The following is a 21,724-nucleotide window of genomic DNA, read 5'->3' as shown; positions in this document are numbered from 1 at the left end:
TGAAAAAACAAAACAAAGAACAAAGAAAAAATCGTACCGTAAATGAGGATATTGAGTTGAATTTGAAAACTTGGGCGAAATTCCGAAACCCTAAACGCGATGAAGGGAAGAAAGATAGTGACGGAAAACTTATGCACCGCCCTGTGAATCCCTGAGTGAATCTCTGATAGTCTGATTTGATTTTTAACTTGTTTCGAAATGCATCGTTTTAATCGCGTAACGGTCAAAGGTCAAAATTATTTTTGCTTACGGCTCACGTTACTACTATACACGTGGCCAAGTTTGGTTCATGGTGTGCCTAGGGCTGCATGGATCGGATAATATCCACATATCTGCGGTAATTATCCGCATCCGATCCGAATTTTGCGGATATTATCCGATCCGCACTATCGTAAGATCAGATTGCGGATATGGAAGTGATATCTGCGGATCTGATCCGCAAATTCGCATATCTACATATTTCATATAAATAGCATAGTTTAAGAAAGTAAACCCTAATGTGATATGAATTTTAGTTTGTTATTTTATGAATTTTATGATATCTTATTTTTAATTTTTTATATTGTACTTCAATTTAGAATAATTAAACTTAAATCTTGTATTATTATTTTGTTTTTGTTATTAAAGAGAACTTTTATTGATAATATTTTAGAAGTAAATAGGTTTAAACAGGTGAAAAATAAATTTTCTGGATATTTTTTTTTTTGTAAAAACAGCCAAATAAAATTTTAAAATAATTTTGCCAAGTAAGCAATATTACTGACATGGAATTAATGGAAAGAAAAAGATGTTTTAAAAGTAATGTGATAAACTTATGTATCTACTTTTATATATTAAGAATAGATGAATACTTGAGCTTTTTAGAAAAATTCTAATCGTCAACCGATTAAATAATAATCACAAAATTAACTAGACATCATAGCTTAACTTTAACCTTAAGAGACATTATTGGTTTATAATTCTTAAACCAAACTCAAAAATTAAAATATATAAAATGTACAATTCTCAATCGAAATACCAACAAAAGAAAAAAGGTAAACAAATATACACCTACAATATTACAAAAGAGAAAACAAAATGAAACTACAAGCTAGATAAGAAATTAAGAATTAATGAACTACACCATCACCCAGCTTCACTCCACGGTAATAATCCTTGCATTCAAACATATGTGGGAAGGAAGTAGCAAAATGTTCTTTGGGGTTCCCATTACACTGACGCTGAGGTGGAAAATGGTAACAAGGCTCAGGTGACAAGTCCCTAAGACAAGGTGGAAAATGTGTTTCATTACTTACCAACCCATAGAGTAACCAAGGCTTCAAACCCCCAAAACCTTGAGCCACATACCCAAAAGTAGACAATGAAGACGTCACCAACACATCACATAAACTTAGTAGATACATATCCACCAATGCCTTTATGTTGTGCACATTATCATTAAACTTTTGCTTTTCTTCATGACTTGGTTGATAAACTCTTATTACTTCTCCGGTAATAGTTGGTCCTTTAAGGTACATACTTCTCAAATTTTCACCATACTCTGGATACAAAGATGCCACAACAACAGCCTTTAGAGTATGGTTGTTTCTCCCCACATTTGAAGCCGTCGTGCCGGCTGGATTTCGCGTATCGACCTCCGGAAGTATCTTGTTACTTGTAGCACAGCTTAAAAGCAAGTCCATAACTGCTTGTTGAGGAGTGAAAGTGGGTCTAAACACTCTTATCTACAAATATTTTATCAGCAATATGTAAATATTTTTATAGTCTTAACTAATCTCGTATTTGTTACTATTATAAATAATTGTGGAAATTCAGGTGCAGTCGACTTCACGTGAAATTGATAACTGAGAACCGTTAGATGATTTTACTGATTTGACTAAATTTTTATCTAACGGCTCTCAACTATCAATTTCACGTGAAATTGACTGCATCTGAGTTTTCACCATAAATAATACATTGAATAGTAAAAAAATATATTTTATTTTTTTTTATGCTTTTAGTAACAAAATTTTTTGAATCCGTCACTACTTACTTGTAGTCCAATCCTCTCGTCTGCTTTCGCCAAGTATGCATCATAGAATTTACTAATTTGTCCCCACGCCTCGTTCGAAGGGTGGAAAAGGTACCGGCCGACGTGGTGGAAAACGGCATCCTTTTCCAGGAACATCTTGTTCATATCATGACTAAAAGATGGAGTCATGAACAGAGAAGGCACAAAGTACTGATCTGATTGAACAATCAAGACAATAACTTTCTTGAGAGCTTCTTGATTATGATCACAATGAAAAAAGATTTCAGGATCTTCTTTTGTATGTTGTAGATTAATAAACAGAACATAAGGCAATAACAATTGATCCAATGTCAAGTTTCTAGCTTTGTCCACCTTAGCTAACACTATACTTTGATATGTCTCAACATTCTCATGGTTCCAAAAGGGTGAATTCATAGGCAAAATCCAAGTTGACCCATGAAATGGTTCACAGAATAGGCCATTCATATCTGCTTCAAATCTTACCAACAGAACTCTGTCTGTGAGGACGGCGAAGAGGAAGGCGGCGGCGATGCTAATCATTCGATTTCCCAGTCCATTTGCAGGTGTCCATACAAGATATTTGCACTTTGCAGCATCAACATTATCATTGTGATGATGCTGATGATGATGTGTTTTAGAACTTAGGGTTGTTATTTTTTGCATGGCTATTTTGTAAGCTCTAGAGTTTGGTCCACATCTTTTGTGAAATTCTTCATAGTTTCTGAGTTTAGATATCAAATATGGAGATGGCTTGTGATTAGAAGGTTTGCGGTATAAATGGGATTGATACCTGCTTAGGCATGTTGATTCATCAAATCCAGAAGCTAAAAGTCCATCAAGAAATTTGTCATGTGTGGTTGAATTTTTTGAATCATTTGTTGGAAGTTTTTGTGTATTATTTTTTGGCCCTGAAAAATTAGAGAACAATAATATCATCAATCCCGTTATCTCTACCAACTTCTGTCAACTCAACTTTTATTTATGACTGTATTTAGGGCTTGTTTGGGTGAGCTTCTAAGAAAAGATCTTTTTTCGAGTTATCTTTTTTTAAAAGATCTTATAGAGAAGTAAAAGTAATTTTATGTTTGGATATCTCATGTAAAAAGGTCTTTTTATCAATCAATTATGTTTGGGTATAACAATATAAAAGTACTTTTTGGTTTATTTATTACATGAAAAACATCTTTTTTTTTAAGAAAAAAAGATCTTTTAAAAAAAGATGTAAATTACAGCTTCTCAAAAAAGATCTTTTTTTTATTTTACTAGTGTTTTTACTTTTACTACTAGAAATTTGCCAAACACGTTAAAAAATAAAAAAAGATCTTTTTTCATTGAAAAAAGATCTTTTTTTAACAAAATAATGGCGCCCAAACATGCACTTAATGAAAGTGTCTTTGTAGATGTGTCTAATAAAAATATCTTTTTTATGGCTGTGTCTAATAGAAGTGTCTTTATATAGATGTATTTTCTAGATGTGTCTCCTTATACATGTATTTAGAGTAAAGTATCGTTTTTGTCCCCAACGTTTAGGGTAAATCCTATTTGTATCCCTAACATTTGAATCGTCATATTTGTATCATTAACGTTTGTAAAAGTGATTTAATGTTATCCTGCCGTCAATTACATATCATGAATGCTTTAGTTTGAGTTTTAAAAATCTCTTCTTGAAGTTAGAATACAAATATCTGGGATAGAATTGATGATCTACTCCGAAAAATGGCTCATCAAATGTTGAAACTAATTCCTACAACATTTACATAATTCACTTTTCTAAGGACATAATTGAATCTAAACACAAATAGTGGATATAATATTAAAATCAACCACATCCAAGTGAGACCTAATTGAGAATGAATACATCCAAGTGAGAATAATTGAAGAATATAATCTGAATTGTTAGTATAATTGATAGTAGGATAATATTGAATCACTTTTATAAACGTTAAGGATATAAATAGGATGATTTAAACGTTAGGGACACAAATAGGACTTACCCCAAACGTTGGGAACAAAAACGATACTTTACTCCATGTATTTAAAATATAATAATTAATTATTGTTGGTAATAAATTGGCAGATAGTATATTGATTCCCTATACTTTTTCTAATACCATATATAAGTATAAGCAGTATTTAGACATTATTTGTAACACTTCTTAAAAATGATTTATTATTAGAAGTAATAAATAAAATAATAAATTATGAGTTTTAATTTAAAATAAAGAATTAAAATTTGTTTAATTAATAACGAGTGTAATATTTTTTATTTAATAAAAAAATTAAGAATGAGTCTTAATTTTTGAGACAAAAATATAAATATAGCAAATAAAAATTATTTAATTGTAAAAATATAAATAAAGATAGAAAATTTTAATATTTTTGTTTTTTTCTTTATCTATTTGTTTTGTCTTGGAGATAAAATGCCATTACAACTCTATAAATTAGAGTTAAAAAAAAGAGTTTATTCTAAAATTCATGTACAACTTAGTTTGGTACTTTAATTTTTATAATTAAGTTACTACTATTCCATTTACTTACTGTGAATATTAAATAAGAGCACTTATTATAAATCTTAAATCATAAATTATTTCTCGATTTTTAAATTTGTGCCTTATCTAATATGTACTATAGTTTTAACAAAATTTTATGTACTTTATAATTATACCTCATAAGAACACAATATATAATAATGAACGAAAACTTAAGGTTAATAAAAACGAAAAAACTTAAGTTGAAAAAAATAGAAAAAAAAAAAAGAAGCATATAACTAACCTCCACCTATTACTGTTCCTTGTGAAGCAGTGCAATTATTCTGAACTTTCCCTTGAAATACCTTAATTTAGCCATTAATTAAGTTTAGATTAGACTTTAGAATGAATTACAAGTTAAAAATAAAAAAAAAGTATCATCAAAATTCCTAATTAATAATTTTAGAGAGTTTGATTTTGATTCACACACAACTTATTCACCCAATTTCATTTTTTAGATGATTATTTTTGCCATAAGTAGTTGTTTTTCTTAGGCCAATCCTCAAATATCTAAAATTTTATCCAAAAATAAAAATGATATAAAAAATATAGGTTGAAATTATTGGGTTAAAATTAAGTTTTTTTTATTATCTAAAACTCATATATTTTTGTTTAGTTTATTGTCTAATTTATTTTAGACCTACTATTAACTTGCTTTGGTAAATATTAACCCATAAAACAAAATACATAAATATTTAGGAAATAATAGAGACCAAAATAAAATATCTTAAATTTTAAAAGAATTTGACAAAAATTACAAAGAACTAAAAAATAAATAAATAAATTTGCAAGAAATTTAAAACTTATTTAAACTAAAATCATATATAAAAAATAACAAGGACATTATAACTTTACAATGTTGCTTACCTCAATAGTATTATTCTTTTCTTCTCCTCCTCCTCCTAAGTTCTCATGTGTCATATTTTGGACTATTCCTCTTCCTTCCAATTCCATGCTAATAATATTATTATTCTGATATTTTCCTCCTAATAATACCTTTTGAAACCCCTCAAAAGGAAGAAAATTATTTGAGATTTTGCACATTGAGGCAATTGTGATGAAAACCAAAGGAATAGCTATGAAAAGCACAAGTAGAAGCTTTGAAACTTTTTTGTTACTCAACCCCATGTTGTCAATTGCATCATCAAGTATTTCCATGGCCCTTAAATTAGATATTTACTGCCAAAAATAATAATCAATCAAAATATGAGAACAATAAGAATATATATTTTATTTAGTATTATTATTCTATTTGTAATTAAAAAAATCATATAAAATCATTACATTTAGCATGGTTTATTTGTTAGATATATGATCATGATTATGTCATTATTCAATAATAAATAAAATAATCTTACCATTTTTATTATTATTATTATTATTATTATTATCATCATCATCATCCAATAAACAGAACATCATAGAATTAATCTAGACTCTTGAAGCTTTAATCTGAGTATATCATTTCAATTCTGAATTATGTAAGGAATTTATTCGAAAAATAAACAAAGGGTATATAACTATATATCATGAATTATGCTATATCAACACGATTATGATTATTCAAAACTTAGGAATTTATCTACAGGATATTTATAAAGCTAAGTGAAACACATATGTTATATGATTCTAACTCATAAGTGTGCTTCTCAAATAAGAGGATCCATCAAAAAAACATTTACAGAACAGAAGAATAAACAATAAAGAGATGGGAAAAAAGTCAACTCCTCAAACCAGATTAGTCCTAGTGACCGTAATTTAAAAAAAAAAAAAATACCTTGTGGGAGAAAATATTCAGGGGTTCTGTACAGAGGCACCACAAAGACAGTATTTTTTTGGGGGGTATAATCAGAGACAACCTTGTTAAAATACATAAGTTTCTAGATTCAACTTTTTCTTTGTTTTTTCCCCTTTGAATAGGCTTAGCATAATTTGAGGCTAAGCAATTCAAATTGTGTGTTTTAAGAAGGTATCAATTACTTTCTTGAAATGTTCATTGAGAATCATATCCTCACTAAAAAAGTCAAGGCTATTAAGTATATCATATTATCAATACATTTAATCTAATTGATATCTATAGTGTGAAAGGAGTACAAATATATTGATATTTATTTTATAATAAACAGAGGACTAATAATGTCTTAAAAAAAAAATAAAGTGACATATTTATTTATAAAAAATTGTCACAAAGATAATCAACCATTTTTGGAGCGAACTCTACCTGTTTTGGTAGGATTTATGATAAATAAATAGTCGCTAATAAAAGTTATATGAAAACTCAAAAAATAACGAAGGTTTTGTTAATAACGGAATACACACACCACTGTAAATAACGAAATGCATAGACAATCCTATTTCGTTTCGCATCATCTATTGACGAAAAGACATACATGTCTATCATTTATTATCGCAAAAGACTTAATTAATATTTAAAAAAAATAATTAGTCCAAAATTAAAATTTTTGAGAATATAATTGTTATTTTACTCCAAGAAAAATATAATAGGATTATGTGAGAATGAATACAAAAGATCCGACCATCAATCAACACAATAAAAAAAAGGAGATTTCCAATGATAAGAAAATAACAAAAATATTACATTCAGAAAAAGGATAAGGTTCTAGTGGCTATAAATTTTTCAACGTGTTTTTTGGCCTCATCGGAAATTTTTGGTGGTGATAGGATCTTTCCTAATTTGCGAGATCCTTGATAGTTATACATTCTTTTTAATTTCATAATATATTTTTAATTTCAACATGAATATATGTGATACATTGATAACAAACAAATAATAGTAACTGATTATGAAAAATATACCTTTTTTCATATAAAATTATGAGCAATATACTATACATTTTGAAGTCTCTACATCTAAGGAGATCTTTTCTACTAGTAAGTTATTATATAAAAGTCAGGATCGGATATGGTTTTAATTTCTGTATGATTATATACATATTTTCTTTAAATAATAATATGTGTAGATTTTTACAATTCCGGATAAAGTTGTATGCAATTTAGTCCATCAACTTGTATACAAGCCTCAATTTAGTCTCTGAAATTTTAATTGCCTCTATTTAATTCTTAAATTTTGCGAATGTGACTCATATTAGTCTATAAATTAATTTTCGACACAAAAATGTTAACGGAACGCTGATGTGGATAGCCAAATATCACGTTGATTCTGTAAAACGACGTCATTTTTATTTTGACACCCTAATAGTCTAAAAAAACATCGTAAGTAGTATTTATTGAAACTTTTTTTCTTAAAATAAGTGTTTCAACGCCGTTTTTGAACTATTTAAGCACCAAAACCAAAACGATGCCGTTTTACAAGTTCGAGCATGACATTTGGTTGTCCATGTCAGAATTTCATTAACGTTTTTGTGCCGGAAATTGTCCCAAGGACTAATACGAGTCACGTTTATAAAATTTGAAGACTAAAAAAAGACAATTGTGATATCATAAGTAAAATAGCAAGAAGACTTGAGTGATATCTGAAAAATAAATATAGTATAGCACGTGTGATGGTTGTGATGGCATGCATACATGGCGGGGACAATAATCCTAACTACCATAACGGTCTAAACTACCTAAATCTACTCCAAAAACCAAACCAAACCACCTTAATTCCAATTCCTTTGTCATCACAAACAAAAACATTCTTTTCTTTATTCATCAATCTGCATCTTATGTCATTTCTCTCTTGATTCTTCAGATCAAAGCCTTAAAAATTCTCATAAGTAAGTCTTCCTCTATTTTTTTAACCTTCCTAATTTAATGTTGTTTCAATTGTGCATTTCAACATTGTATTTACATGATTATGTATACCTCTCCTTTAATATGAACATGGAAATTAGGGATCTTTGAAGGGAAAAAATAAAATAAAATTAAACAAATCATTCTTAGAAATTAGCATTATGATGATCAAATCAATAAGAACACAACCCAATGAACATTAGATAGATAGGTTTCTAGCCTTGGATGAATAAGCAATTACATTATTTCCTAAGGACCATTTGTCACCTTTTTTTTTTTCATAATTAGTTTTCTTTGAATTAAATAAAAAAAATTTCCAACATGTTTGGCTTACCTTTTTTTTTTCTCTTTCTCTCTGCATTGCAGGAAATGGGATACTAAACTATCTGGTATAATAACAAGACAGGAAACTGCTAGGAAGATCACCAATTCCTGGCGAGGTATCTATGTAATTTCCTCAAAATGTTTGACACTGGTTACAAGTCACAGTATATTGGAGGCCAGAGGGAGAAGTTTGTAAGGTACACAAATTCTTATACACAATAAAGACACAATTGCTTCAAATGTTCACACGTGTTACTTACATACATAAAAGTTTCATGATTATCATGGTTATGATACAAGGTAAGTATTAAGAGTAGGCTACCATTTTGGTCCTAAAAAAAGTGATACAAAATAGTCTCTTACATTGCGTTTGATTTTGAGAACAGGACATTAAGAACAAGATACAAAAATTAGTGTTCTTATATTTTGTTTGGTGATAAACTAGAATAAATTTATGAAAGTTTAATTTACTTTATTTTTTCCGTACAAAAAATTTTGGAAGAAAAATATAATTATCAAAATTTGATAGAAATAATGAAAGAAAAAATAAAAAATAAATTGTGTCTCTTGTTAGTATCTCTATGTCATTGTGACGAATTCATTCAAAGGCCAATAATGAAGCTAACATAGAGTGTATAATGCAGGTTGGATGATCTTGATTCTAACATGTCATTCTCAGGCAGACCAAGTTTGATGGATAGGCTAAGATCGATCTTCCATGTTGGCGGCCGCGCAAGGAAGAATCCGTCACAATCCTTTAGGCTAGGAGTGAAGAAAGGATCAGCAGGACTCAGAACATTTGGAAGGTCACTGAAAACTGGTGTAACTACTTGGGCAGTGTTCCCTGAAGATCTCAAAGTTTCAGAGAAGAAAGTGTTTGATCCTCAAGACAAGCACCTTCTCCATTGGAACAAGTTCTTTGAGATCCTCTGCATTTTTTCAGTAGCTGTTGACCCTTTCTTCTTCTATCTCCCTTACTTCAACGTCAAGTCATTCTGCCTCGCCATAGATAGCACGCTGGCGAATTTTACAGCAGCACTGAGGACTGTATTGGATTTTATCTATCTCCTGCGCATAAGCTTTCAGTTCCGAACTGCTTATATCGCGCCTTCATCTCGTGTGTTTGGAAGAGGTGAACTTGTCATAGATCCTGCAAAAATTGCCAGTAGATATTTACAGCGATATTTCATTATCGACTTCATGTCTGTGTTTCCTATGCCACAGGTTTGAAAACCATGCCTTTTGAAATGTCAAGGGCTACTGAACAAAACTTCTAACTTCAATACAAGTTGATGATGATTTTAGTTATATTTGAAAATTGCTTTGTCAATATGGTTCATTTTCTACATGTTTCTAATGCAGATTATAGTGTGGAAATATCTATACAAAACAAGACATTCAGAGGTATTGAGTACAAAAACGGCACTGTTGAGAACTGTGATCCTGCAATATTTTCCAAGATTTCTAAGGTTTCTTCCATTAGCATCGGAAGTTAAAAAGACAGCTGGTGTTTTTGCAGAAAATGCACTGCTTGGAGCCATTTACTATTTGATTTGGTTTATGCTAGCTAGTCATGTAAGTGCATGTTGCATGATTGAACCTTCTTATTATTCTTTAGGGTCCTCATTTGATCATCATATGTACTTTTAATTAATTAGAGATGTCTTGTTTATAGCAAGAATCACCAAAAGTATCACCACTAATCTCTACTACTAGCCTACTAAATCAAGAATTTGTCACCATATAGAGGACAAAGTCGTCCACCAAGATTTCAAAATGATGAATTCATCTCTCACCATTCAAAAAATGGTGACGAATTAGTCCTTTCATACTAATTCCATCCATAAATCCAAGGATTCAACTCAAAAGTGCAACATTTCAACTGTTTATGAGAAAAAAAAGGTTTAGGATTTTATAAACTAAGAACATAGGCATAATGATTGATACGTCGTAGACTGACAGTGTAAAAAGTTTTACTAAGAACATTCTTCTACTTTGTTCCAGATAACTGGCTCCGTTTGGTACTTACTTGCCATAGAACGCAATGACACATGTTGGAACAATGTTTGTCTTGAAGATAATAGATGTAACAGTCATTTCTTGTACTGTGGAAGTACCAATAAGCACATCCCAGGGTTTGATGCTTGGAAAAATGTCAGTGAGGATGTTCTTGTAAAGAAGTGCTTTGTTGATGGTGAGTTCAATTATGGAATCTTTGCTCAAGCAATCAAGAGTGGTATTGTTGCTTCTGTTGAAGTCTTTCCTAAGTTCTGTTACTGTTTATGGTGGGGCCTTCAAAATCTGAGGTAAATTGTTGCACTGCCTACACTATATAACTAGCAAAAGCAGTAGGCAATGACGAATTCAGAAAATTTAGATAGTATATATATGCGCCATCTTGGCACAAATTGTCCTGCATTAGTGGCTAACTCCGTGGTTTGAACCTATGATCTTGTTATCTTAGTGTAAGGTCAAATGTAATAAATAATGGTGGATAAATATGCACTTACAATTGTATTATCTTAAAGATTTTCCAAATCTCAGTAGGGACTCCCCTGTAAAGTTAAAATAAGTAACCTAAGGGATATCCATATAGGCATAACAAATCAAGGGAATGTCATATGTAATATAATTTAACATTGGAGAAAATCATTGCAATTTAAATATGCATTGGCAAATTTTTAACAAGCTTGAGCTTCCTTCTGTTTTGTGTTTGACAGTACAATTGGCCAAGGGCTTTCAACCAGCACCTACAGTAAAGAGGTGTGGTTTTCCATAGCAATAGCTGTTATGGGGCTCATCCTTTTCGCACTTCTGATTGGAAACATGCAGGTGAACAACACAGCAAGCATTATTGATATTCAATTTATTAAGGATGCTTATTGCTATGCAAATTTGTGAGACATAAAACTAGTTTTCCTTGGAAAAGATACATGGCTTAAGTTTGACCTACTCCTTTGTTTGACTTGATAAGTCGACATTTGTATTATGTCATGAAAATTCGACAAAGTTTTATGTTAGTTGTCAAAGGCCTAGCACAACCCTCCTCTTTTATCCGAGCTTGGGATTGGGACCGGCTATGTAACATAGGCAGAGTTGGGTTTAGTAACTGTTACATGGTCTCTACAAACTTCGGTATTAGTTTCAAGTTTTTTATATGATTTAAGATTCTATGTATATTTGGTATCCAATTCAAAATTGGAGGAATTTCAATTCCATGCACTTTTTTTGTTCCCTAGAAAATAGTTCACTACAGTTTTCATCATAACCACTCTTGGACTCAGGTACTTCATCTGTGTGCATTCATATCATTCACAATTACCACAAACCTCATTCTATGTTTCTCTTCCATGTGAAATGACCGGAGCTGCAGTTTGTGTTTATTTGCTCAACTTAAACTGTTAGCAGATGATCTTTTGAAATGTTCAATAGATGAATCAAAACATCTTTATGCTTTAGGACACTAAAACATTTCATGTTCATGTCATAAAATCAAACGTACTTTAAAAAATTTACATGGCAAGTTCTAATCTGTGTCATTGTGGAAATGAACAGACATACCTTGACTCAATGTCGGTTCATCTTGACGAAATGAGGATCCAAAGACGTGATTCCGAGCTATGGATGCATCATCGCTCGCTTCCTCCAGAACTAAGGGAAAGAGTCAGACGCTATGATCAATACAAGTGGCTGAATACCCGAGGCGTGGATGAAGAAAGCTTGATGAAGAGCCTTCCAAAAGATTTAAGGAGAGATATCAAACGGCATCTTTGTTTGAATCTGGTTAAAAGGGTGAGTCTTAAGAATACTAACTTGTGCTTTTTGAGATATGTTATGTTATAAATAATTCAGAATCTAAGAATTTATCTTCATTTTCTCATTGGTCTTCCTGTGCATGGGATATGTATACTCAGGTTCCTCTCTTTGCTAACATGGAGGAACGCCTGCTCGATGCTATATGCGAGCGACTGAAACCTACTCTGTACACAGAGGGCACTGACATAGTTAGGGAAGGAGACCCTGTCAACGAGATGCTCTTCATCATCCGTGGACGCCTAGAGAGTGTCACCACAGATGGTGGAAGGAGTGGATTCTTTAACAGAGGGCTTCTCAAAGAAGGAGACTTCTGTGGTGAGGAGCTACTAACATGGGCACTAGATCCAAAAGCTGCAGCAAACTTGCCATCATCTACTAGGACAGTGAAGGCCATAAATGAGGTCGAGGCATTCGCATTGGAAGCCGAGGAGCTTAAGTTTGTCGCTTCGCAGTTTAGATACATTCATAGTAGGCAGGTTCAGCATACCTTCAGGTTCTACTCACAGCAATGGAGGACATGGGCCGCTATCTACATTCAAGCCGCGTGGAGGAGGTATATGAGGAGGAAACACACCATGCAAAGAAGGCAGGAGGAAGAGTATTATTATGATTCTGATGACAGTGGTGGTGATTCTGCAAAGGCCTTGGTTAAACGTTCCTCAAGTTCATCTAGCTTTGCCACAACCATGTATGCTTCACGCTTTGCCGCGAATGTACTTCACGGTCATAGGCTTCGTGAAGCAGGTAGTTCCACTAGTCTAGGAAGAATTCAAAAACCATCTGAACCTGACTTCAGTCATTATGGTCCAAAGTGACCTCTATCTTTTTCTTTTCTGTTTGTAGAAACGAGGACCAATTGCAGTCTCTCAGTGTAAGACTTCTTGCATTTGTAAAGTGCTGTAAACATGTTAGCTAACAAAGTCTGGCATGTAAAATTTTGGCAAAAAATCTGCACCAATATAAGCTTAGGCTTCCTAGTATATCAGAGGAGAAACGTTACAACTAATATGGCAATATCAAGTTCTTGTCATAATTATAAACAAAAGATAAAAAGTTTAAATGGTGATAGTCACAAGAAATGAAGACTATAGTATTGCTTGTGCAGATTGCATAAATACAATTACATTTCAAATCATCATCTATTTATTATGCATGTTAGCAAATCAAACTATGGGACTACATAGTTAAATCCTCTCATGTTTGAAGCAAACATGATCTGGTTAGAGCAAACTATTTTATTCTAAGTATGAGAGGTTCCAAATCAATTCCGCAAGATAGAGAGATTAATGGTCTTTTCAGGGATATGATGGGTTTCTTTAATCTTTTATCAAACTAATTGCTGATATACCTTGGTGGATTCCCACAATTTGATTTGATACAATTGGGTTTGGAAATTCCATCTGATATTTGTTTGCAACAATTCAACTATAAATGCCACAAATGGGTCACATTGGTTTCAAACTGAACAGAAAATTGGGAATATTACATAAAACTTACATTTAAATTTAAAAAAAAAAAACAGAGAGAATCTCTTATAGTAGTTTTACAGTGTAGTGATCAGCTCCTCCATGCAGAAGATGCTTCCAAATCAAAATCTTCTTCCAACCATGTGCTTGCCTGCAATATCAAATGAGGCAGGTAAAAGATTTCAGGCATGTTTGACAAAAGTTTCTTTATAATTGAAAAAACTAAAATTTGATTTTCTTATAAGCTACTATCTTCAGCTCCAACAAAATAAAAAAGCTTAAAACTGGCAAAATCCTGATTATTTCTAAATTTTATCCAAATATGTGAAACCTGGCTTTCTTATACAGTATTTTGGCAAAATAAGCTGAAGAAAAGCACCCTTATGGCCTTATCTGTGAATAAGAGACACGCCAACAAACAAGCAACAAGCATAAACAAAAACATAGACTGATAAACTAACAAAATAGAACACCTTGTAGCCTCTTCGAAGAAATTCTGGAGAGCTTCCCTCCTCTTCTTGAAGTCCCAAGACTCAACAACTCTTCTTTGGCCTACATCAGTTTAAAAGTTAATAACAAAGTGTTTACAGTTTAAAAAGTGAAAAGAGTTGAAGATCATGTATTTACTTCACCAAGGGTGAAGCGGGTTGCGCTTTCCGCTATGCAAGTGTAAGAACCATCTGCTTGCTTAAGCATCACCTGCCAAGGACCTGAACCACAAACCATGAAGTAACAATTTTGTGCACCAGTTATATACTAAGATCAAAATACCATATAGCCATACCTGGATACTGGCGGAACACTGCTCCACTGTAATTGACAATATAAGGTGCTATTGCAACTGTCTTAAAAACATAAAAAGAAAACAATCAATACCAATTATTTGAGAAAATGATCAGGTAAAAACAATTCAATAAAGAAGAGGCACCTTTGAATACTCTTTGATTCTAATGTAGAATAATGGAGTAAATTGTGAAAGGAAGCGGTAATGCAAATCTTTGGGAGGGAAGCCCAAAAGGCCTAAATCAGCACTGTAAATGCAATACTAACTTTCTGTCAAAAATAATTATATTAAAATTATGGATTTAGCACCGCAACATGTATATATAAAGAGGATATACTGTAGTGTGTCTAGTTCAAGATTAAATAGAAGTGTTAGTGTAGACACAGGCACACAGCAAATTTTTCCTGCAAAATTCAACGGGTAACAATATATAAAATACATTAAAGTAACTGCCACCTACATGAAACAAGTCAGAAATATAACCTGTTCAATAGCTAATAATTAAGAATTGCTTATACAGCCAACAAAGGCCAACAAAATCTAGAGTTGGAAGAAAATAGTATACAAAAAAGAGTGTTACATGCTGTCCCAAAATCAAATGAAAGGATTCAAGCTTTATATTCCATTGCATATTATCACCAAAGAAAAAAACTAAATATTTTCTGAATGAATAAGCCAACAACAAGCCAATGCAAATAAGGAATAGCGAAATTTCATAAGCACATCAAATATTAAAAGTGAAAAGAGGTTCAAGAAACATTCAAAAGGCAGAGACACCATACCACATACTTCTCTATATTTGCAAGTTCACGCATACTGCAGTTAAGGAATATGTAGAGTGATGGAGGCTCATTAGACTTCCATCTATCTGCAGTTCAGGTATCAAGTCATCATGCATTATTATTAATTTTGAATTTTTGATACATTCTCTCATCCCTAAGTTTCGAACATGATAATTTGGAAAAAATTATTGACTTAGTACAATATCCTAATGCCATTTTCCCCAAAGAATAAGCCTTCATTTTCATCTTCAAAATCAAAATCAAGGGTGTTCCTAACGGATCGGAAAAATGAAGTCATAGGTCCAGCAGGGACATCATCTAAGGAACCAATGGTAATGCCATCAATCTGAATGCACAACAAAAATGACACTTCAAAATAAGAAAGATGCAGGAAAATAAGATAAATCCATGAGAAAGATGGGAAAAAATCATAATAAGTGTATTTTCATTACCGAATCCAGAGCTGATTTGAACAACTCGGAGGCTCTGCGCTTTTCTGGTTTATCAGGGAAGACCTACAACCGGGAACATATATCATAAGATCTTCTCCAGAAAAACAGAAGGTAAAAATTTATTCATGAAAATAAATATTTCTTCTAAGTAAGGATGGGACGAAAATAATGCGTCTTCTTACTAAGCAAGCTCGGGTCTCCTGTTTCTCCTGGAGCTTTTTCACAACAGCCAATGCGAGTTGAATGTTGGCATCAATGAACTCATCTGAAGATCCCTTGAAATATTTAGGAATTTGAGACAATTATGTGCAATGCTTTGAGACGCATGCCTCATAAAGGTCAAGTAACCGTGAATTAGAACAATGCCTCTTGAAGCATGAAATTGATGTTAGCCTAACATAAAGCATAGACATGAAAATCAACTAAACGGACTTATATGTCGACACACATGAACTGTGCTCACAATCAATAATAAGTAAAATGTCATTTTAGATCAGAATTCAAGTTAGCCGTGCGCCATATCTTAAAATGTTATGTTATTGATTGTGACAATATCCACAAGTGCATCTAAGAATCTGAAGCTAAGTACTAATGAAGACGAAGTAAAAGTTGACAAGTTAAGGCACTCTCAACTATCACTAATAGCACTACAATGGAAAAGTTGCAGCTACATATAATGAAGGACCAAAACTGACAAACATTAGTCACTTGATAACATTTGTTTCATGATAGCAAAGAATAGTACCTTATAAGAACTTATGTTACTGGGCAAGGGCCTGCATACACAACCCAAGAGAACAAAGTCAGGAAGAGAATTACAGCAATAAAAGCCACACCTAAAAGCTCAATTGTTAATTGGAATCCTGAAGAGTTATAGGTTAACAAAATAGGAAAAGAAGATAATAATAGTATCTAGTGTCCTAACAAGAAACTAAACCATTTCCAAAATTCTAACTCGCAAATGTTATAAGCATTTTTTCCCTGAATATATAACAGTAATCCTCTATTTTTTTTTTTAACACAGCTTCAAAGGTTGTTATGCAGTGTCATAAACATATAAAAACGTCAAGAATCTACTCTCCACACTAAGCTATTTGTTTTTGGTCAGACACATAACTATGCTAGACCACTGTTTTATTCTAATGGTAATAATGACTCTAGAGTTACCACATACAGGTGATTTTCTCTTAAACTATCCCAAACTTAGTAACTCACGTAAGTACTAACCTAACCGAGTTAAGGGAAACCAAGTGCACTCTAACCTAGCCATCATCACCATTGCCCTCGTCGTCAATGTCTTCTTCGCCATCATTATTATCCTCAGTCATTAATGCAACTGACTAATGTGATATTTGATGTGATAAAGAGCAAGATCTTATTAGATTATCTCTTTTTTGTTCTTTTATTATTTCTCAAACCTAGAACCTAAACACAAGCCTTAAGCAGTAACCTAATCCAAAACCAGAGTGCATATTCCATATATGAAAAAAAGAGAGTACCTTCACACGATATCCTTTCTCCATCAACTTTTTAACCATATCTGCTTTCATCTTCAGGTCTTTCATTTCCTGAAAATGTCAACAGAAAATTCAATATCAAACTTCTTTAATCCTTTTCAAGGCTCTGTACTTCCAGATACAACAAGAACACAGTCAGAATACAAAAAGCTTACACCCAATAATTGAAACCCCCCGCCCCCCCAAAAAAAAAAAACAAACTATATGTATCCATCTAGATTATTTGCATGCCTTAAAGCCGATTGCAGCAAGCCTATAAATGGGAACATAGTCAAAATACATGTTTAACAGATTTGACCTACAGCAAATAATTTTGATTTGAAAGAAATAAGCTTGCTTAAATATGTAAAGGATAAATAAAAAATAAAAGGAAGGATGAAGTGGAGAAAAAAAAACACTTACAGTTTTTCCAGAAAACCGCACTTCCTTACATTCTCCTTTTCGCAATGTCAGTTCAGACTGCATTTGTTAGAAAACTGATTAACAATAGTGCATATCATAAAGATTTGTCTTTGGCAACTCATTAAGCACGCCTTAAAAGCAGAATGAGCATATTGCTGACATTTTCACGGTACAGTGTAGCTCAAGCACCAGTAATTTGCTAATTAAAGATTCATATGTTTTAGTGTATGACCGAAAATTCAAAAGATCAAAAGAAAATAAAAAATCTCATATCCAATTCCAACCAAAAGCAATTTACAGAAACTACACAAGCAAATTGAAAACATAAATCCATTGCATAATGCACCTTGCTTTTAGCACGCTCCTTTTCCTTTTCTTGTTTCTTATATGTTTCCTTGTGGTAGTCCATTATTTTTACAACAGGTGGATTACCATTCCTCTGAACCTGTAATACATGACCAAGCACTCATATAATAAATGTCATACCTCATGTAATTCATGTAACTTTCTTAATTCATATTTCTATAAAAATGTTAGTGCGTCAAAGTTGACAGATATGACACATGGGTATATAAATTATTACTGGTCACAACATGCCCCAAATATCAAGGATATGCTGTTGGTGGGGGGTGAAAATGATCACACTCTTTACCAAAATCCAGATTATGACATAATCACTGGAAAGACCCCAGGATAGCAGAAAAACAATAAACCCTTCAGTAAACATTTTCATTCAAATTATGTAACCTACTTCAACTCAACACCTATAGTATGCAAGTATATCGAAATATCAGTTAAATGGAAAAGACTCTAAAAGAAAATAATAAACTAAAAATAATCACCTCAACCAAATCAAGTTTGAGCTTCCTGGCACGATCAAGTGCTTCAAACCTTGATATTATTGAATGATTCCCTGTGAATTTCATATTGTCATAAATAGAAAATAAAGATGATCTTTCAAGCAGACATATATCTAATTGGTATGTTTCCATCCACAGCAGATCCATGGATATCTATCATCTAAGCATGAGTGTATGACTCCAAAACATATTACCATTCATAAAAGATAAAACAAAACAGCTAAACTGCAAGCCCCATAGTAATGAGCTAGTGCAGCATAACCATTATGAAAAATAAATCAACATTCCTCAATTTAAGCAATTAAGAATAAGAAAAGATGAATGATGGTAAGACTTGAAATTCAACATACATATGCAATGCTGTCCAATATGATAATAACAAAACAAAATAAAACAACCAAATCCCCATTCATTAGCATGAGAAATTTGTACCATCGTCAAATACAAGCCTAACATATTGAGCTTTGATTTGGTCATTCAATCGTCGCCCTTCAATGGAGTCCTCTTCTTCCTTCTTCCACTTACTCTGAAACTGAAATCCCAAAATGTATCAACTGACATCATCAAATCCAAGACCACTACCATTTAACCATTAATGCCCACTCCATCACAACATAACCCGGCCTATGCTACCAAAATTCAAAACCCTCCACAAGTACAACGCAGAAAAATGACATCCCCCCACATTGATCAGCCATGAAACAAGTCAATAATCAACCTAAAAACTCCCCACCATGGATAGCAAAACTAATAAAAGCAACCCAATTCCAATCACTGTTAAGATTCAAGACAACAGCTTCGACAATAACCTCCAGCATAGACAAATGCTTGAAAATTTACCTGAATGGGAGCAGCGAAAAACCTCACGCTACTAGAAACGAGAGGAGGTGTGTCATGGAATGCCCAATAGGGCTGCGGAATCCGAAGAGTGCCTGGTTTTGGAATGGAATTGATGGATGAAGAATGGGGAAGCCACATGTAACATCTATGGTCTTTAATTGGGTGAAAGCTGTTTTGAGCTTGTTGTTTCGGATTCGTTGCAAAAACGCCATTACCTTAACAAAATCAGAAGTGTTAGAGTAACTGTAACTGTAACTGAGGTCACTTTATTGTTCAGTAATGGCAGAAATAGAAAATAGAGTTTGAGCTTCTAATAGATATGGTGACAAACAAAGATATGCTGACACTTAACCAAAAAGAATTTGGTTGAAAACCTACTTTTCTGTATATTTAGGAGAAGATTTACCAACAACAGCACATTCGATCATCAATAAAAATTACCAGCATCAACAAATTTGATAAAAATTAGGCCCACAAATTAATTTGACCAAGAAAAATAATGAATCAAATTTTGAATCGGTCTAAATTAATATTATTTTTTATAAAAAATGACTACAATACTTTTATTATAGAAAATGATTAAAATACTTTTATTAAAATATTTTTTAGTCATTTTCTATAATAAGAGTATTGTAGTAATTTTTTATAGAAAATAATATTAATTTAGACAAGTTCAAGATTTAATTCATTATTTTTTCGGTCAAATTAATTTGTTTGGCCTAATTTTAACAAAAATAATACGATTTAATCGATTATATGTGTTAAATTTTAATTATTAGAAAATATCTTTACAAAAAGATGTTTTAAACGTCTTTATCAAAGTGACTCCCAATTATTTAATGACTTTCAACTATCAAGAAGTTGATTGTACTTAGATTTTCACCATAATAAAATAAGTCGCCATATGAACCACTAATCAAGTAATCATAAAATATATTGTATTTCCATAATTAAAGATATAATTCATAAAAAAATAAATAAATAAAAGAAAAAGTGATCTTTACGCTGATGGAGCATGGGTGGTCAAGCAGAGAGAAGGTATTATAGTGCACCTCCGATAAGTTGGCACACCATGAACCAAACTTGGCCAAGTGTATAGTAGTAACGTGGGTCGTAAGCAAAAATAGTTTTGACCTTTGACCATTACACGATTAAAACGGTGCGTTTTGAATCAGACTATCAGAGATTCACTCAGGGATTCACAGGGCGGTGCATAACTTTTCTGTCACTATCTTTCTTCCCTTCATCGCATTTAGGGTTTTGGAATTTCGCGGGAGTGGATCCTCTCCAGTGAATAAAAAACTGGATGGTGTGCAGTGTTTAATCTAACCATTCACCACATTCTCTCTCTTATTTATTTCTGGTCCCACTATTAAAATCAAAGGTGAGAGATTGCACTGTATTTTGTCAAGTGTTGAAAAAATTGGAGAGGATCCATTTCCGAATTTCGCCCAAGTTTTCAAATTCAATTCAATATCCTCAGCTACTGTACGATTTTTTCTTTGTTCCTTGTTTTGTTTGTTCAGTCATTGTACAGTATAATTTTTCTTATTTTTGGGATTGAGTGAAAGTTGAAAAGAAAAAGATGTTCTGGTACAGTCGAATTTCATACTTTTCATGCTTGATAAATTATTTCAATTTATGCAAATGGAAGGGTTATTTGGGAAGATAGGGATTCAAAGAGCATCTCTTCTATATTCTGTTTTACATAGGGCTAAGATTATGGTCATTGTATTTGTGATTTAGTTTATATAGTATAGACATTGCCTAAATACCATGGTTCTGAAAACCGAATTGGACCGACCGATTTAACCGAAAATTGGTCAGCTAGCCAGTCCGAACAAGCTTAGAAACTGTCTGACAAAAAACCAATAAAAAATGGTTGAACCGGCGGTTAACCGATGAACCGGTAAAACCGTCCGATTTTTTAGAGAGTTTTCGTTTGGAAATACACCCTCCTAAATGCACCGTTTTGTCACTTAAATTAAAAAAAAATAAATAGGAAAAACACAAAACGGCAAAACTGAAGCAGTCAACCCTAAATCAAACGCAGCCCCCATTTGTTCTTCTTCTTCACAATCGCATCTCCTCTCCTCTCTTCTCTGAGAACCATAGAAGCCACCGCAGCCCCCAATCGCGCAGCCACGGCAGCCCGCCGCCACAGC

General features: G+C 32.6%; 2 protein-coding genes and 1 pseudogene across 5 annotated transcripts; 1 reads left to right on the top strand and 2 right to left on the bottom strand.

The window, feature by feature from the left end:
• Window positions 1-919: 919 nt before the first annotated feature.
• Window positions 920-6,603, bottom strand: LOC112749804 (probable fucosyltransferase 8). The gene is made up of 5 exons (XM_025798200.3): window positions 6,338-6,603; window positions 5,428-5,739; window positions 4,805-4,865; window positions 2,033-2,940; window positions 920-1,724 (listed from the first exon to the last, which is right to left on the bottom strand). The coding sequence occupies exons 2-5, from the start codon at window positions 5,716-5,718 to the stop codon at window positions 1,110-1,112; spliced, it is 1,875 nt and encodes a 624-aa protein (XP_025653985.1). The 5' UTR covers window positions 5,719-5,739; window positions 6,338-6,603; the 3' UTR covers window positions 920-1,109.
• A 1,487-nt stretch (window positions 6,604-8,090) lies between these two features.
• Window positions 8,091-13,436, top strand: LOC112749803 (putative cyclic nucleotide-gated ion channel 7). Of its 4 annotated transcripts, XM_025798199.3 has the most exons (8): window positions 8,091-8,300; window positions 8,683-8,837; window positions 9,285-9,864; window positions 10,003-10,215; window positions 10,645-10,946; window positions 11,361-11,472; window positions 12,196-12,432; window positions 12,555-13,436. In XM_025798199.3, the coding sequence occupies exons 2-8, from the start codon at window positions 8,779-8,781 to the stop codon at window positions 13,269-13,271; spliced, it is 2,220 nt and encodes a 739-aa protein (XP_025653984.1). In that variant the 5' UTR covers window positions 8,091-8,300; window positions 8,683-8,778; the 3' UTR covers window positions 13,272-13,436. The 4 variants fall into 4 exon arrangements, with proteins under 4 accessions (XP_025653984.1, XP_072074899.1, XP_072074900.1 ...); XM_072218798.1 differs by lacking the exon at window positions 8,091-8,300 and having other exon boundaries at window positions 8,653-8,837; XM_072218799.1 differs by lacking the exons at window positions 8,091-8,300; window positions 8,683-8,837 and adding an exon at window positions 8,840-8,940.
• Window positions 13,437-13,862: 426 nt separating this feature from the next.
• Window positions 13,863-17,249, bottom strand: LOC112748034 (protein LPA3-like; annotated as a pseudogene).
• Window positions 17,250-21,724: the final 4,475 nt, after the last annotated feature.

The sequence above is a fragment of the Arachis hypogaea genome, chromosome 15, assembly GCF_003086295.3.
Source record: "Arachis hypogaea cultivar Tifrunner chromosome 15, arahy.Tifrunner.gnm2.J5K5, whole genome shotgun sequence".
In the NCBI taxonomy this organism is placed as follows: Eukaryota; Viridiplantae; Streptophyta; class Magnoliopsida; order Fabales; family Fabaceae; genus Arachis; species Arachis hypogaea.
This window is presented reverse-complemented; position numbering and strand designations above follow the sequence as displayed.

Coding starts and splice junctions, on each gene's coding strand:
- LOC112749804 (XM_025798200.3), bottom strand. CDS start 5,718: ATGGAAATACTTGATGATGCAATTGACAACATGGGGTTGAGTAACAAA. Junction 2,941..4,804: donor AGGAACAGTAATAGGTGGAG/GTTAGTTATATG, acceptor CTAATTTTTCAG/GGCCAAAAAATAATACACAA. Junction 1,725..2,032: donor ACGAGAGGATTGGACTACAA/GTAAGTAGTGAC, acceptor AAATATTTGTAG/ATAAGAGTGTTTAGACCCAC.
- LOC112749803 (XM_025798199.3), top strand. CDS start 8,779: ATGTTTGACACTGGTTACAAGTCACAGTATATTGGAGGCCAGAGGGAG. Junction 10,216..10,644: donor GGTTTATGCTAGCTAGTCAT/GTAAGTGCATGT, acceptor ACTTTGTTCCAG/ATAACTGGCTCCGTTTGGTA. Junction 10,947..11,360: donor TGGGGCCTTCAAAATCTGAG/GTAAATTGTTGC, acceptor TGTGTTTGACAG/TACAATTGGCCAAGGGCTTT.